Source organism: Schistosoma mansoni, chromosome 6 (genome assembly GCF_000237925.1).
Source record: "Schistosoma mansoni strain Puerto Rico chromosome 6, complete genome".
In the NCBI taxonomy this organism is placed as follows: domain Eukaryota; kingdom Metazoa; phylum Platyhelminthes; class Trematoda; order Strigeidida; family Schistosomatidae; genus Schistosoma; species Schistosoma mansoni.
The window spans coordinates 17,180,235-17,196,144 of NC_031500.1; the positions used below are offsets into that span (position 1 = coordinate 17,180,235).

General features: G+C 35.2%; 1 protein-coding gene across 1 annotated transcript in view; it reads right to left on the reverse strand.

Moving 5' to 3' along the window:
* The window catches only part of Smp_131330 (hypothetical protein), a gene marked incomplete at both ends in the record, with an annotated part of 28,986 nt that overhangs the window by 4,578 nt on the left and 8,498 nt on the right, over positions 1 to 15,910 (reverse strand). Inside the window, 4 exons of the mRNA XM_018798437.1 lie at positions 2,773 to 3,028; positions 10,047 to 10,186; positions 12,083 to 12,285; positions 15,219 to 15,383. Coding sequence (XP_018653379.1) covers positions 2,773 to 3,028; positions 10,047 to 10,186; positions 12,083 to 12,285; positions 15,219 to 15,383 — 764 coding nt within the window. The remainder of the gene's footprint in view (positions 1 to 2,772; positions 3,029 to 10,046; positions 10,187 to 12,082; positions 12,286 to 15,218; positions 15,384 to 15,910) is intronic.

The window sequence follows — 15,910 nt, forward strand, 5'->3', positions numbered from 1 at the left end:
GATTCCGCCCCCAGTGATTTAAGGTTTTTATGTGGTCCAACATTGATAGGTCCATGATTTCGACAAATAGCATTCGGTTTTCGGTGTGAAATTTACTCGTATCTAATGATTTGATGGAATTTTATACTAACAACTTTATCCAACAACATAAAAAGGTTGACATTTTCCGAGTTAAAATTCTAACTCATTCCTTTAAAATCATATTGTCTATAGGTCATATTATTCCCAACCAGTAGTCGTTTAAAACTTATATGTGAATTTCTAATTGATTCAAATTTGATTTCCTCCTCAATTATTCTTTATTTACTTTTTCCACAAAGTAAATATGTTTGCAGAATGTACTTTTATAGGTAAAACAAGTAAATATAATGCGCATCAAATTAAAAAAAATTTTATTCATCAAAAAAAGAGATGATAAGAAAAAGATAACTATTATGAAAGTTAAGGTATAAGGAGTCCCACAACAAGGACGAAACGGCCGTCCAGTGATTCCAGGTTTTCCATGGTAGTCTAGCTTCAATTGACTCATGATTTCAAACATAAATAAAAATTACTAAAAATCTCCACAAACAACCCCTCGTATAATAATTTTATAAAGATTGGAAAATATTCAAAATATATATGAAGATCAAATTATGAATATACTACTTACTTATGCCTGTTATACTTCGTGAAGGAGCAAAAGACACTAGTCAAGATTCTCCATCGAATATATAGTTATTTGATTTTTATTAATCAGGTTGGTAACCCATGATAATAATACGATTTTAGTACATATAAGAATAGAATTATGTTTTTTGATAAGGAATTCTCCCTGAATAGGACGAAACGGCCGTCCTATGCTTCCAGGTTTTCCATGGTGGTCTAGCTTCAATTGACTCATGATTTCATATATGAAAATTTTATTTAGTACTATTTGTCTTCAACTATCTTGTTAGGTCAACTTCTGGTCATGACTGATTAACTTTTTTCATACGTGAATTAGGGTTTCCTGATATTGTTCACGAGCATAATGAAGGTTTCTTGAGTCAATTATCTGTCTCAGAATAATTAATATCACCAATCTCCTCCATGTATAACAATTTCTTTATATTGATGTAAGCTTGGAATATTTTCTTACAAAGTAAAGACATGATGAGTTGGTCAATCATTTTCATAGTTATATTTTGCGATAACCGTATGTATATATGTATCGGTCAACCTGTACTATCAAAGATAGTTTCTAAACTGATTGCTTCGATAGTACTATTTAGTCAAAGTCCCAAATTGAACGAAATGCACGTTCCGGATTCCACTGCTAGCCAGTAACCAAATATAATCAATGTTTTGTATTGAATAAATATGTTTTTCTTTTTAAGATGTAAGTTAGAGATTCATTGGTTTTCCTTCCCTTTTGTCGATACTTTATTAAATTATAGTGTATATTGGAATAGGAATTACTTAGCTGTGGTCATTTTATAGATGTAGTGTGGTCTACTTATGCCCATATAAGTAGTATATGGTGATGGTCAGACATAGAATGTATTTTGGCAGAAGACCGATAAGGAAGGAACTGAAATGAAGCGCAATCGGTAGGAAAATGCATAAACAATGAAATTAGAGACGATGGACTGATATTTGCAGAAGGAACAGTGAAGATTGAGACAATTGATTGTTATTTCGCAAATTAACTGTTCATTGTATGGTTATTAGAATTTAGTGAGATAGTCTGTAATTTGTGCTTAAATACATTCGATTGTCCCCACAAGTGTTCTTGTTCATTACATAGATAGTCCATCCGGTCTGTGATGGTTTTTTTCATTTGAATACTTCTTTACTTAGATACTTCGACGAGGTGCTCAGTGAAAAATCACGATAACGCTTATTTCGAATGTTAAGTATTAAGATGATATCAAAGAAGGCGATTAACAATGAAGAAATATCTTAGTTATTTTGAGAAAATGAATAGAACCTCCATTGTATTCACGAGTACCTATGGTGTCGGAATAAGAATAGCTTGCTATTTGGTCATCTATACTTATTTCAAATTATTTACCAGCTATAATTTGTTATTGTTTCCACTGAATTTTCTGACCTTAAGAATCTAGTGACATGAGTTAGTAAAACTTGTCGGTATAGTTTTTTCTTTTAGGTCACGAATAATTATAAGCAAAGATGGATAGTGGCTAGCAGTGGAATCCAGTTTGACGCGCGTTTCGTCCTATTTGGGACTGGTCAGCTAGATGTACCTGCATCTCAGAGTTGATGTTCACTGTGGGACTCGAACCATGTACCTTTCACTTCAAACACCATCGCATTATCCACTCAGCTACTGAATAGTTATTTTCAGGTGTATACACTACTGTATTAGATACACACAGATACGCCCAGATTAACTACTATAACTTTAACTATGAATAGAAAAACGATACGAAAGTTAATAAAATCGCGAATCGATCTAAGCTATGACCAGTAAAGTTCAGTTCACGTCAGATGTAAGATAGTTATCCACTCCACGAAATATAAGATGGTAGGGCAATATTGTGGTTTGAATAAAGTTAGACTTGTTCACTATTAGATGTCAGTTCAATTATCTAGAGACTGAACATTTACGTATGAGATCGAAGGTGCTGATGTTAGTTCTTAATTATGTGTTTGTGAATGTGCACTTCTGGGGAATGGTTGTCTAGTGCTTCCAGATCTTCAGTGGTTCTCTAACTTGGATCAGTTTGTGACGTTGTTAAAATAAGGAACCTGTTTAGTCAATTAATGTATTATCTATGATTTACTTACCCATACACACCATCTGATATGTTGGCAAACACGAAATACACAATTTATATGTAGTTCTGATGTGACTGTAAAATTTTCGTTTGAATCAATTCCCATTAAATCAGAATTCAATTGAGATGAATCGGCTTCTGTTAATGACTTCATACTGCTGACTGAAGTATATTTATTCAGTGGAATGGTAAAGTTTCCATATGTTGATAAATCATTTGAATGGAATTTAATTTCGTTGATACTTTCAGGTGAATATATTAGACAACTAAAGGAAAGAACATAGAATAATGCTCCATATAAATAAACATTCGGTGAAACGATTTCCTCCCAAAAAAGCTGATGATAGTTTAGTAAAAACAGCCAAATGATCGGGTGGTTGGCCACAATTATTACAATGACTGAAATCAAATTCCCTGAATACATCTCCCTTTACTGAGCCAATTAACTTATTTCAGAGAGTATTTCCAGTCTAGGACTCTACATTTGATTGAGTGATACTGATGTCAAATAAAATATATATCCTACATAAAAATATCTGAGGAATGTATATTTCAGACATTTGACGATGTAGGCGAACGATAAGAGTTGAAGAGAAATGCGTATGAATGAGAGTGACTGAAACGAATGGTTCAATCAACGACGGATGATTCAATATATACAGAATTTTTCACACCTTCAAAACATTGTCTTTTGGTCATATGGAAGATAAATCGTACATAAGTTAACTGAGAGCTATTAATAAGACAATCAATGTTCAATCTTTATTTCATGCCTTTTAGTGGTTATGAGTAAATATCATTCACAAACTTTAGGAGCTAGAAACTATTTCTGAAATACTGACTATAAGTAATAAGTTGTACAACAGTACTGAACCATTCAGTCAATATTGAGTACAATGCAATGCGCCATTCGTCCAGTAGAAAAAAGGTTTGATTAACGAAATTAAACAGATAAGTATATTCATGGTTGAAAGCGTGAGCCAATTGAAGCTGAACCACCAGGGAAAACCTGGAAATACTGGACGGCCGTTTCGTCCTATTATAGGACTCCTCGGCAGTGCGCACCCACGATCCCGCCTCACGAGATTCGGACCCAGGACCTACCTTGCGAGGCGAGGTCGTGGATGCGTACTGCTGAGGAGTCCCATAATAGGACAAAACGACCGTCCAGTGCTTTCAGGTTTTCCCTGGTGATCTAGCTCCAACTGACTCACGCTTTCAACTATGAAAATACTAAATCTCTACAAAAACCCTTCTGATAATGTTAATAATGATAATTCAAAATACTTACTTCTTACGTACAATTATAATTTCATCTGATTTTGTATACGGTGATGTCGGACTTATTGAACATTGTTCAATACTAATATATGTATACGAATCTATAAAATAAAGGATATGGTATTGATAAGTGGAATCGTCAAAGGTATTAGGTTTTAGTTCTTTCTATGATTATATCTGCAATACCATAAAGTTTATGATTGAAAAGTAAATTATAATCAGTGTTCCTTACTTATTTACATACGCCTGTTACCCCTCGTGGAGGAGCATAGGCTGCCCATCAGCATTCTCCATGCAACTCTGTCCTGGACAATCTTTTCCAGTTCTTTCCAGTTAACATTCATCCTTTTCATATCTGCTTCTATTACCCGACGTAATGTGTTCCTTAGCCTTCCTCTTTTCCGCTTCCCTTCTGGATTCCAAGTTCGGTCTTGCCTCGTGATTTCCTCAACGTATGTCCCATCCACTTCAAACGTGCTTTCTTAATTCCCTCTTCAGTTGGAAGCTGGTTTGTCCTCTCTCATAAAACGCTGTTGTTGATAGTATCCGGCCACTGAATGTTGAGTATTTTGCGTAGACAACTGTTTATAAATACTTGTACCTTCTTCACGATGGATACAGTAGTTCTCCACGTTTCAGCTCCGTACAGTAGGACTGTCTTGACATTCGCATTGAAGATTCTCACTTCAAAATTAGTTGACGGTTGTTTTGAGTTCCATATGTTCTTCAATTGTAGAAATGCTGTCCTTGATTTGCCAATCCTAGCCTTTACATGTGCATCCGATTCTCCTTGTTTATCAGTGATGCTTCCCAGATACGTGAATGTTTCCACATTTTCCAGAGTTTCGCCATCGAATGTGGTTGGGTTGGTGTTCTCCGTGTTGTATTTGAGAATCTTGCTTTTTCCTTTGTTTATGTTGAGGCCTATTGATGCAGAGGCTTCTGCTACATTTACTGTCTTCGTCTGTATTTGTTCGTTTAAAAGTATTTCAATAACTTTCGATAGTATCATTATTGTTAATTCAAGTTTTATAAGTGCCTGTTTAAACTTTTAAAAATTAAATTACTCATTTTAAAAATCAGCCATAAATATTTAAGTCCTATAGGTTGTGACTTGAGTCCTGAAAAGCTCAGTGATAACGTCTCAGATTAGGAAACTGAACAACTCCAGTTCTAACCTATTATAGGTTATCAGCTCTCGCAAATTTTCAATCATGTTTTGGTATCATCTAGAAAGACAATGAAAGCTGGACGACCAAATTACCCAGGTCGGAAGATCTGGATTCACTAAAAACATTAGTCAGCGATCGTAAACTAATCAATGTCATATTCTCCAGTTCAATGTGTTGATTAAATCCTATGGATTAATTTTGTATTCAAGTTACTACTATGAGTAACATTCATATGGCACTGACCATAAGATCATATTAGCAACCTTGAAGAATCCTATCTGAATACAGTCATACACTGTTGTAAATGGTTTCAACGACAATCGTATAACTGCGAAAATCCTCTCACGAAAATTCTATACTTAAAATTTAACACATCCATTCACTTAAAATGTGCGAATCTTTTCTTAGTTTTAACAGTCGCTTTTTAACTACTTCAATATCATACTACTCATACATACTTAGTAGTTTGAGTCATGTTCAAATATATGATTCGTATACTGTCATTTTTGGCAATTTCATATCATAGCAAACTACATATATTTCCACATGATACATCCAAGTTCTGTTTTCTGTGATAAAATAAACATTTTAATTTTATTCATATTCAAATATTTAAAAGACTCACTTCCCCACTGATTTAGTGTTTGCCAACGTAATTAACAACTGGACATTTTCATAGTTGCAAGCGTGAGTCAATTGAAGCTAGACCATCATGGAAAGCCTAGAAGCACTGGACGGCCATTTCGTCCTATTGTGGGACTCCTCAGCATGAAAAGCGAATGTCCAGTTCTTTAACCGGATTGGTGGACACGGAGAGTCCACCTAGGGGAGTTGGAATACCTCGATTCCAAACCAATGGTGCAAATGGACCTCAGGGTCCTGAGTGAACAAATGGCTTGTGTACCAATTGTTGGTCAGCGGCCACCATGGGACTGCATCTCCCTACGTTGCTCCACTGTCTTGTGGACTAGACCTTTAGGTAAAAGGCTCGAGGAGTGTCCTCCTAAGAAAACCACCCGCTTCCGTCTGGGCACTTGGGCAGTAACCCAGCCCCAACTCAAATCAAGTGACCTATGTAGCGCATATGTATTCAGCACCCCTTTGTATCAATATTCATGTGTTCAAATAAATAAATAAATAGATAAATAAACTTACTATTTTGAAAATAATACTCTATGTGTAAATGTACAGATTCTTTTGGATTGATAATAGTTTGTGGGTATTCCGTATTCAAGTCATTTTTCATTGTAAAGTTTAAATTCTGATGAAGTTTATCTAAAGTTTCTGAATGATTCCTTCTAGTGTAGTTTCTATTAATCATTCTAAATAAACAAAATTGAAGAATAGTAATAATTAACAAGAAAGAAATGGATACATTTTGATAGTTAAGATCATGAGTCAATTGAAACTAGACAACTATGGTGATATGCTTAATGCTAATTACAATTTCTCCTTACTCGGTAAACGGAACGAAAGTTAATGAAACAGTGACACGATAGGTGATTCTAATCCATTGTCCCAGGACCCGCTAACTAGGGTGAGAAGTCCAAGATGAAGTAGAGGAAAATATATTCCGTAAGCAGCCAAAGTACAAGCAATCACAATAGGAAGGAATCGAACGTATATATACAGCATAAAATTGTCCTTGAAAAGCATTACAAAATAGCACACTAAAAAGATACAACGGACTAATAGCGTTTAAGATATTTCCAAGTGGGAAATACGACTCGAAGGTGAAAGGAGAGCTTTTGGCGCGAAACAAAGAAATTGAAATTTTCAAAATAAAATTACAAAAATAAGTTATTTACCAAGTGAGTTCTGAATATTTAACTTCCCCACCACATGGAAAACCTGGAAGCACTGTACAACCGTTTCGTCCTATTGTGAGACTCCTCAGCAGTCCTCATCCACATCCAGTGCTTCCAGGTTTTCCATGGTAGTTTAACTTCAATTGACTCATGATCTCAACTAACAAAATTACTATAATATCCACAAAAAACCCCTTCTGATATTAATCAACATATGCTCATTAGTAACTGGCTTCAAGAGGTATTTCCTGGAGTTCTAGTGAGAAGCAGTGACCAGTAGAGTTCAATCAGGTCTGTTGTGAGATAGTAACTCACTGAGGACAATGGTTGATGTGTTGCTCAATTTCGTGGATCGGTTGAAGTTAGACATTGCCACCGTTGGATTCCGGCTCAGTGGTCTAGAGGTTAAGTGCTCGCGCACGAGACTGATAAGTTATGGGTTCGAATCCCTCGAGGCGGGATCATGGATGCCCACTGTCACTGAGGATTCCCACAATAGGACGAAACGGTCGTCCAGTGCTTCCAGGTTTTCCATGGTGGTCTGGCTTCAATGGACTCATAATCTCAACTTTTGAAATTACTATATTATTCACAAAAACCCCTTCTGATAAATGGATAAATGTCCAAACCTTTTATCCTTCTTACTTTTTCTGAAAAAAAAACCAACATCAGTACAATTCATTTCATAGTCTATTACATAAAAAACGGAATAGTAGATTAGGTTTTTATAAGGAAGGTAATGAATAAGACGATACATTTGTGAATATATATACATATATCACGTACCAACCACTCTATATGGGTAGTCAGTTCAATGATGTTAGTTGAATATAACTTATAATGGAGAACATTGTTCTTATGTTAATATTTTATTATTTTGTTTATTTTACTTCTAGTACGTGTTTTCTTATATAATCGTGAATAGGCATAAATTTATTATAAAGAGTTTTAATGAAACTGTTTTATTTATTTATTTATAAGCAAAGATGGATGGTGGCTAGCAATGCAATCCAGTTTGACGTACGTTTCGTCCTATTCGGGACTCGTCAGCTGGATGTACTTGCATCACAATACCCACCGCTTTAAACGCCATCGCGTTATCCACTTAGCTACTGAGTCCTGATAGCCACTTACTTGTGCAATGGGGTAAAGTTTAAATTGACTTGATGTTGTTTACTTGTATCTTCCCATTGTTATTTAAGACTGCAATTGATCAGTCTCTTATTGGCATAATTGCATCCTATGAGGACTGCCTCGATATTGCCTGAAGTCACCAGTTTTATGAGCAAAGATGGATAGTGGCTAGCAGTGGAATCCAGTTTGATGTGGGTTTCGTCCTATTTAGGACTCGTCAGCTGGATGTATGTGCATCACAGAGTTTTTTTTTCATAGTATAAACAATCTTTTTTCAACTCTTAGCATCTATTAAAGGTAATAGATTAGATACTGAAGGTGATTTGTAATGTATTTTTACATTTTAATTATTAGTACTAAAGGTAGATTGTATTTGTTATGATAATCTTAGATTATAGAAAGAAGCTCAAACATATAATTAATGAATTCTAATAGCATGGATTGATTGTTAGTTTGATAGATAGCCAGCTTAGTAATAACAATGTAAATTGTTTTTGTTCTGATAAGAGTTTGAAGAAACCCATTCAATTTGAAATAAGTTCACATTATAGACAGATTTGACCTAGAGAACTCTTGGATATCAAAGGCTATTGGTTAACTGCTTTGACCTAGTTCCGGTTCTGTTTGTAGTATGCACACACGATCAACACATGAACTAAACACAGGAATTTTAGGTCTAGTGGCTAAAATTTTAATTTTAAAGTGCTAAGCCAGTATCAGGTGATCCAAATTTCCAACTTCAAACTATTCGCAATATTTCACTGTTGTCACACTGTATACAGATAGACTCTTGGAACTACCATTGACTACTTTCGAGGGAAATTCTTAAAGTTCTAGTAAAGAGACATGAATAGCGGAATCCAATCATATCAGTCCTTGCATTAGATGATCCTCATGCTATTTACCAAACTGACTATAGTTTGACATGTAGACTAACGAATTCTAAACCAGCTGTCTGAAAGCAACTAGGTACCTCCAATTTGTGAGCTTCCATAATTTGGTTACTCGGATCTGTTGGCCAGACACTATCATCAACAACCTACTGTGGGAGAGAACAAACCAGATTTCAGTAGAGGAAGAAATCACAAAGAAGCGCAGGAAGTGGATAGGACACATATTGAGGGAAACGCCTAACTACGTCACGAGGCAATCCCTCACATGGAATCCTAAAAACCAAAGGAGAAGAGGAAGACTAAAGAACACATTACTCCAAGAAATGGAGACAAACATGAGAAGAATGAACAGAAATAGGATAGAACTAGAAAAGAAGGTCCAAGACAGAGTGGGTTGGAGTATGCTGGTCGGCGGCCTATGCTCCATTGAAGGTAACGGGCGTAGGTAAGTAAGTAAGTAATTATTCGGATACCAACAGGATCATAGCCACACACTTCTCAAGAGTTTCAAACTATGTAAGAATCTGTTGTTTAGTAGCATCTAGTTCTACTTGATTGTATAGCTAAATCCAGTCGGTTATGTATTTATCTAAACACATAAATATTGGTACAAAGGGGGGGGAAACTAAAATGTACAACCAGAAGAACTCTTTCAGTTAAGGAAGTTATAACTACTCTTTATGAAGAAAGTTAAAGAAGGTTACAGAAGGATCGCCACTGGCTTCTATTCTGAGCCATATCTGATAACGTCTCTAGCCACCATGTTGCATCATCTCTTGGACTCCAGCCAGGGAGTCATGGAGGACCAACAGAAGCCAGCCCTTTTGCAGCTTTCTTTCATACCACGACACCATGTTATACACTGACCACCTCTCCGCTTTTTCCAACCAGTCCCAGCGTCCGCAAATAATGCACGACGGGGAATTCTCTCTCTCTATATATATATATATCTCCAAAAAGTACATCTTACTGTTTTACAGTAATCCAAAAACTTACTTGATTTCCTTTGAATCTAAAGTAATATTCTCTTCATTCCAATATGATGTAAATGAAATGAAATTTTGTATATCTTTAGTTACATAATCAAATACGGATTGATATAATACGATGATATAAGTTTTAAAAGTGAATTCTTTCTAAGAAATGAAAAAGCAAAAACAAATGAAGTAGTATTATTTTTAAAACAAATGAGATAATAATGATATAAAATATAAATAAATTAATCTCGCGCGCGAGACTGATAGGTGCTGGGTTCGAATCTCTCGAGGCGGGATCATGATTGCTCACTGCTGAGGAGTCCCACAATGGGACGAAACCGCCATTCAGTGCTTTCAGGTTTTCCATGGTGGTCTAGCTTCAATTGACTCCTGATTTCAAATATATAAAATTATTAAAATCTCCACAAAACCCCCTTTTCTATAGAATATTAACTAATCAAATAAAATTAAAAAAACTGAAGTCATTGGTTCAGGTTAAAGTAAAAGATAAAACGGAATTATTCGTTTATTCAAGAAACAATTCTATTGGATGTATTGAAACATAATATGGTGTTATAAGTAAAGTTAGATGGTGGCTAGTAGTAGAATCTAGGATTTGCGTTTCGTCGTATTTTGAGACTCGTCAGATGAATGTACTTACATCTTAGAGCTGATATGACTTAAGACAATATCAAAGCTATCCGCATAGGATGCATATATATCGATAAGAGACTGATCAATTGCAGTCGTAGATCAACAACAATGAGAAGATACAAACAAGCAATACAAAATGAATAGTATAGTGTTGTTTTATCATGGAGATTTTGTGAGAAATATGTAATGGTAGAAATGGTAATTGTCAAAATGTGCATTGTGAAACATTTTGTTGATATTATTATTATTATTGTGAGAACGGCCCCCAGATGAACTCAAGGAAGCTCTAAAAATCTTAGAAAGAGCCGAAAACATTCCGTCCAATTGCCTTTTGGAAGAACATTCCAGAATTTCTACGTATAGTTTCCCTATCGAACAAATAATAAAAACCATTATAGGCGGATTGGATGACTATAATGATGATTTCCTTTTTACTAAAAAAAACTATAAATGTTTGAGAGTTTTTTGCCATATTTGACACTGTTTGGAATAAAATTTCTTCTCACTTCATCTCTTGTCTTTTCACATGCAACTTGGAGGGTTCTAGCATGTGAGTGCTCAAGTAGTACACTGTATGACAAGATATTTTCGGTTTTGTGTATGAATTAACTGAATAGTTTTAGTGCAATACACTTCAAACAATCTGATCACATATAAACTTGTTCAAAACGTTTATATATGAAAAAATAAAAGACCAACTAGACTAGAAATGGAGGGTATGCTATATCCCGTAGAGAATTATGATTGGTAACTTGGAGAACTATTTATGGACCAATATGATATGTATATTTCCTAATGTATAATTTAAAGCAATTAGTCCCTTTGATAAATTTCGATAGTGTAATATAAGAAGACAAAGATTATCAGAACTATGTGATGATGCATTAGTGCAATACATTTCGAACAATCTGATCACACATATACTTGTTAAGAACATTTATATGTAAAAAAACAAAGGTCCAACTAGACTTCAAAATGGGGTTAAGAATAGACAAGTATAATAATAATAAACATAATGTGAAAACAATTTGATACCTAATCACTCTGGATAATAAGCTAATATGACCAGGGTAGGTTTAAGGTGAGAACAAACTGTTTTTGAATACACAAAGGGGGTTTTTAATTTTCGTATGGCTAAGGCTTCAATAAACCTTAGTATACGCCCTTTTACACATTTAAACAACACAACAAAAGCCGAGTTAAGATCAATCTTATGACCATAGAAAACCTGGAAGCACTGGACCGCCATTTCGTCCTACTGTGAAACTCTTCAGCAGTGCGCTTACACGTTTTCCATGATGGTCTAGCTTCAATTAACTCATGATCTCAACCATATAAAATTACTAAAATCTCCACAAAACCCCCTTCCGACATTATTTTAACATCTTTTTTTATACATACCTTTTTATGATCAAATTGAATGGATGCACATCTTGTTAATATATCATCATTCTTAGAAAAATTGAATATTTTACACCATATTCCTTCTTTAAACATACTCAGAAGACAAGCATCATATGGATATAATGAATTGAATTGATTTGATATAAACACAATGAAATGTGTTATATTAGTATTTCTCATAAAAATAGAAGATTGATGGTCTACCATAAAAGGATAAAAACAGATTGTGAAGTTTTGTTGTGTTCTAGAAAAATCTTTATATTCAATGGAAAAACAAGAAAAAAACGACAAATTATAACAATCTTATGAAATAATTTTAAGTTATTGTAAGCAAAGATGGATAGTGGTTAGCAGTGGAATCCATGACCCGAGTTTCGTCTTATTTGGGACTCGTCAGCTGGATGTACCTGACGAGTCCCAAATAGAACAAAACGTACGTCCTGGATTTCACTGCTAACCACTATCCATCTTTGCTTATAATGCTTGTGAATGAAGGCTATATGGAGGCAATGAGCACAGAAATGGAATCTTGTTGAAATACTTTTTTCTAAGAATTCTGTATTGTACCGAAAATATAATATTGAATAAAGCTAATAATTAATAAGTGAACAAGTAAATAATAAGTTTATTATCGTTTCGGTGAAACTTCAGTAGTATTTTGCCATATTTTGGCTAGAATTTCTTATAGTTTTCTGTATGTGAAATGTGCCACGTCTAAGTTGTAGTTACTTTTGAGTATAAGAATTGGTTGAAGTTATACATTAACACCGTTGGACGCTGACTCGGTTGTTTAGAGGTTATGCGGTCGCGCGCGAGACTTATATGCCCTGGGTTCGAGTCTCGCGAAGCGGGATCGTGTATACGCACTGCTGAGGATGAAACGACCGCCAACTGCTTCCCGGTTTTCCATGGTGGTCTAGCTTCAAATGACTCATGAACTCAACCATAAAATTACGGAAAATCTCCACAAAACCCCTTCTGATAATAAATTTGTTTGTTTTTGTAGTGGATGAAAATATCTTTTTCATTCCCTTTTTTGTATATTGCACCATACTACTTGTCAAAATTCAGTAGTTTGCTGACAGTTATACTTTTTATAGCATTCTTCATTATGATTCCAAGTACTTCCCTATCTTAAATTATCTCTCATTTTGCAAAAGTATACTATTTTTACAATAATTCAGGCCATTTCTCACACTTACAGTAGAACTTAACTTCTTTTTTTGCTGTTTGCTGGACAATATGGGTGTTACTCATTGAATTTCTGTCCATTTTAGACAAATCACCTGTTTTAAAAGGTTAGAGGCCATAACAATGTTTTATTCGCTATTCATCTCATGGCCGTGTATCGCCCTTTGATTCACATTGCGCTTTGCAAAATTGTTCCTGCTTAGTTATTCGAACTTCTCATTTTCCATTTCATTGAGTATTTGACGGCATAATAGACACTTCAGTACTTAACAACTTTGGTCGTTAGTGATGTTTATCGTAATGGTACTGCTGATCACTGCAGTTAGACAAACAGTTCTATGTGTAAGAATTAAATAATTGGTTGGTTCAAATAAGTTGATTGGTATACTTTTGATGAAGTTTCAATCTCTGAGTGTAATGAATAGGATATCGAAAAGATGTAAACTACTAGAAAGAAGATGAATCTTTCACGACTCACCTATACAACTCAGAGAATGTAATTTCACTAAAAATATCCTTTTAAATTAAAAATCTTTTCCACCATCTCATGAATAGTTCTCTGGATTAACTACGACGTCATTCCGATGAGTTTGTGTTAGATGGTACCTCTTCATTATGTTAGTTGAATTGAGAGAAATTTGTATCAATGAAGTGATGAAATAATCTGTAATGACAATCAACACTTCCATGAATTGACTTCAGTTACTCAGTTTGACAAAAAATCAGAAATGGTTAAGGATAGTCTGCCTCAAGTTTATTAACCAAAAATTGGAATATGATTTATAATCGAAAGTGAAATTCTATTGTTATTAGGGAAACTTACGGAATATATTGTCTTGAATGTTCTTACTGATTTCATAGACCTTGTGAATTCTATTTTGTCGGACTATTTCTGGGCATACACAATGTTTTTGACGAGGATATTGCTCTATTGAGTAACATCTATTACAGGCTGGAACTATGAGAGATGAAAGGAAAAAAAGCAGGAATGATGAATTAGTTATTTAATAAAGTACATCAGATAGAAAAACAAACTGTATGACGGCTCACTAATCTAGAGGCGTTCGCGCGCGAGAGAGAAAGTGCTTGATTCGTCCGGGATCGTGGATTCACGCTGCTGAAGAGTCCCATACTAGGAAAAAACGGCCTCCCTGTGCTCCCAGGTTTTCCATGGTAGTCTAGCTTTAATTGACTAATGAATTCAACTATAAAAAATTACTACAACCCACAAAACCCCACTCTGATCATAATCTAATTAATTAAATTATAGAATAAGATTGTGTCGTGGGTTTACATAAATCAAACAGTCATTTACTTTCATTGAGGACTAATGCAATTATAGTACAACGAATTTCTGAGTTTTATATCAGTCATAAACAATTATACTCTGGAAATATTTGACTGCTATAGATTGTTCACTTCATGGATACGTAAACAATAGATAGCATTCGATCAGCTCTAAGAAGGACTTGACGTGCTTGACATTGATCATTACCCAGTGATCAATGAATTGTGATTACATCTCAGTCCTACAAGAGGTCAGTCACGGCCCGAATAGCTCAGTGGTAACGTCTCTGACTTTGAAGCTGGCTGACACGGGATCGGAGCACCAGTTCCCTCAAGATAACAGGTACACGTTGTTCACGAGTGCCAAGTAACACGAGATCCGGGTCCAGGGTTTCCTCCAACCACCATCTTATCTCGACATAGCGCATGCAGTGTCAAGCCACCTAGACTAGTGGCCGCATTGCAACTTGATCGATGGCATTCGATCAGCGCTAAGAAGGACTTGACACGCATGACATTGATCACTATCCAGTGACCAATCTATTGTGATTGCAACTATACAAGTAGAATATTTTTCATTTAATAGTTAATACTACTACCTAAAATATAGGTCATACATAACAGTTCATAAATTTTGAGTTTATAAAAAACTTACTACATTCATAATAATCTAAATAGTCTTGATAAACTGGCAAATATCCATCTTGACAAACACATTGAGGTGATAAATACACATTATTGATCATCTTTCCATTTGAACAAAAGGCGTTTGATGATCGACATAACATATCGATCTGATTACAGAACATACCAATATCAACTGTAAAATAGAATAAAAATAACAGTGAGAGTCAAAGTTTTTGAGTCGGATATATTATTTCATGAACTCCGCCTGAAGCCCTTCTGGGGGTTGCTGCCAGTCCCGAGCCCGGATAAAGGAGGAGGGTTGGGCATGAGGTTAGCCTCTCCATCTCGTAGAAAACTAACTCGCTAAGAAAACGCTAACCAGGAAAGATTATTCAAACCATTTTAACTATGCCCTGGGAGTTGAAGGAATATTTATGACGCTTCATGATGAAAGCCGAGTTCCTTCGGAAGTCATGAGGCTGATGCCACTTCTAACAACGAGAGCAACAATTTTTATAGGTACATGGAACGTCCGGACAATGTGGTATTGATCTTGTAAGGCAAATGAAAATGTTAACTTATAACTGTAAATAGGGTTCTACTATCTATATTCCATTAAATCATATTCCATTTGGTCCCTCAGGATCCTGGAGCCCATGTGCATCACTAGTTTGGAATCGAGGATTTTACCTCCCCCAGGTTAGTCCTTCGTATCCATCA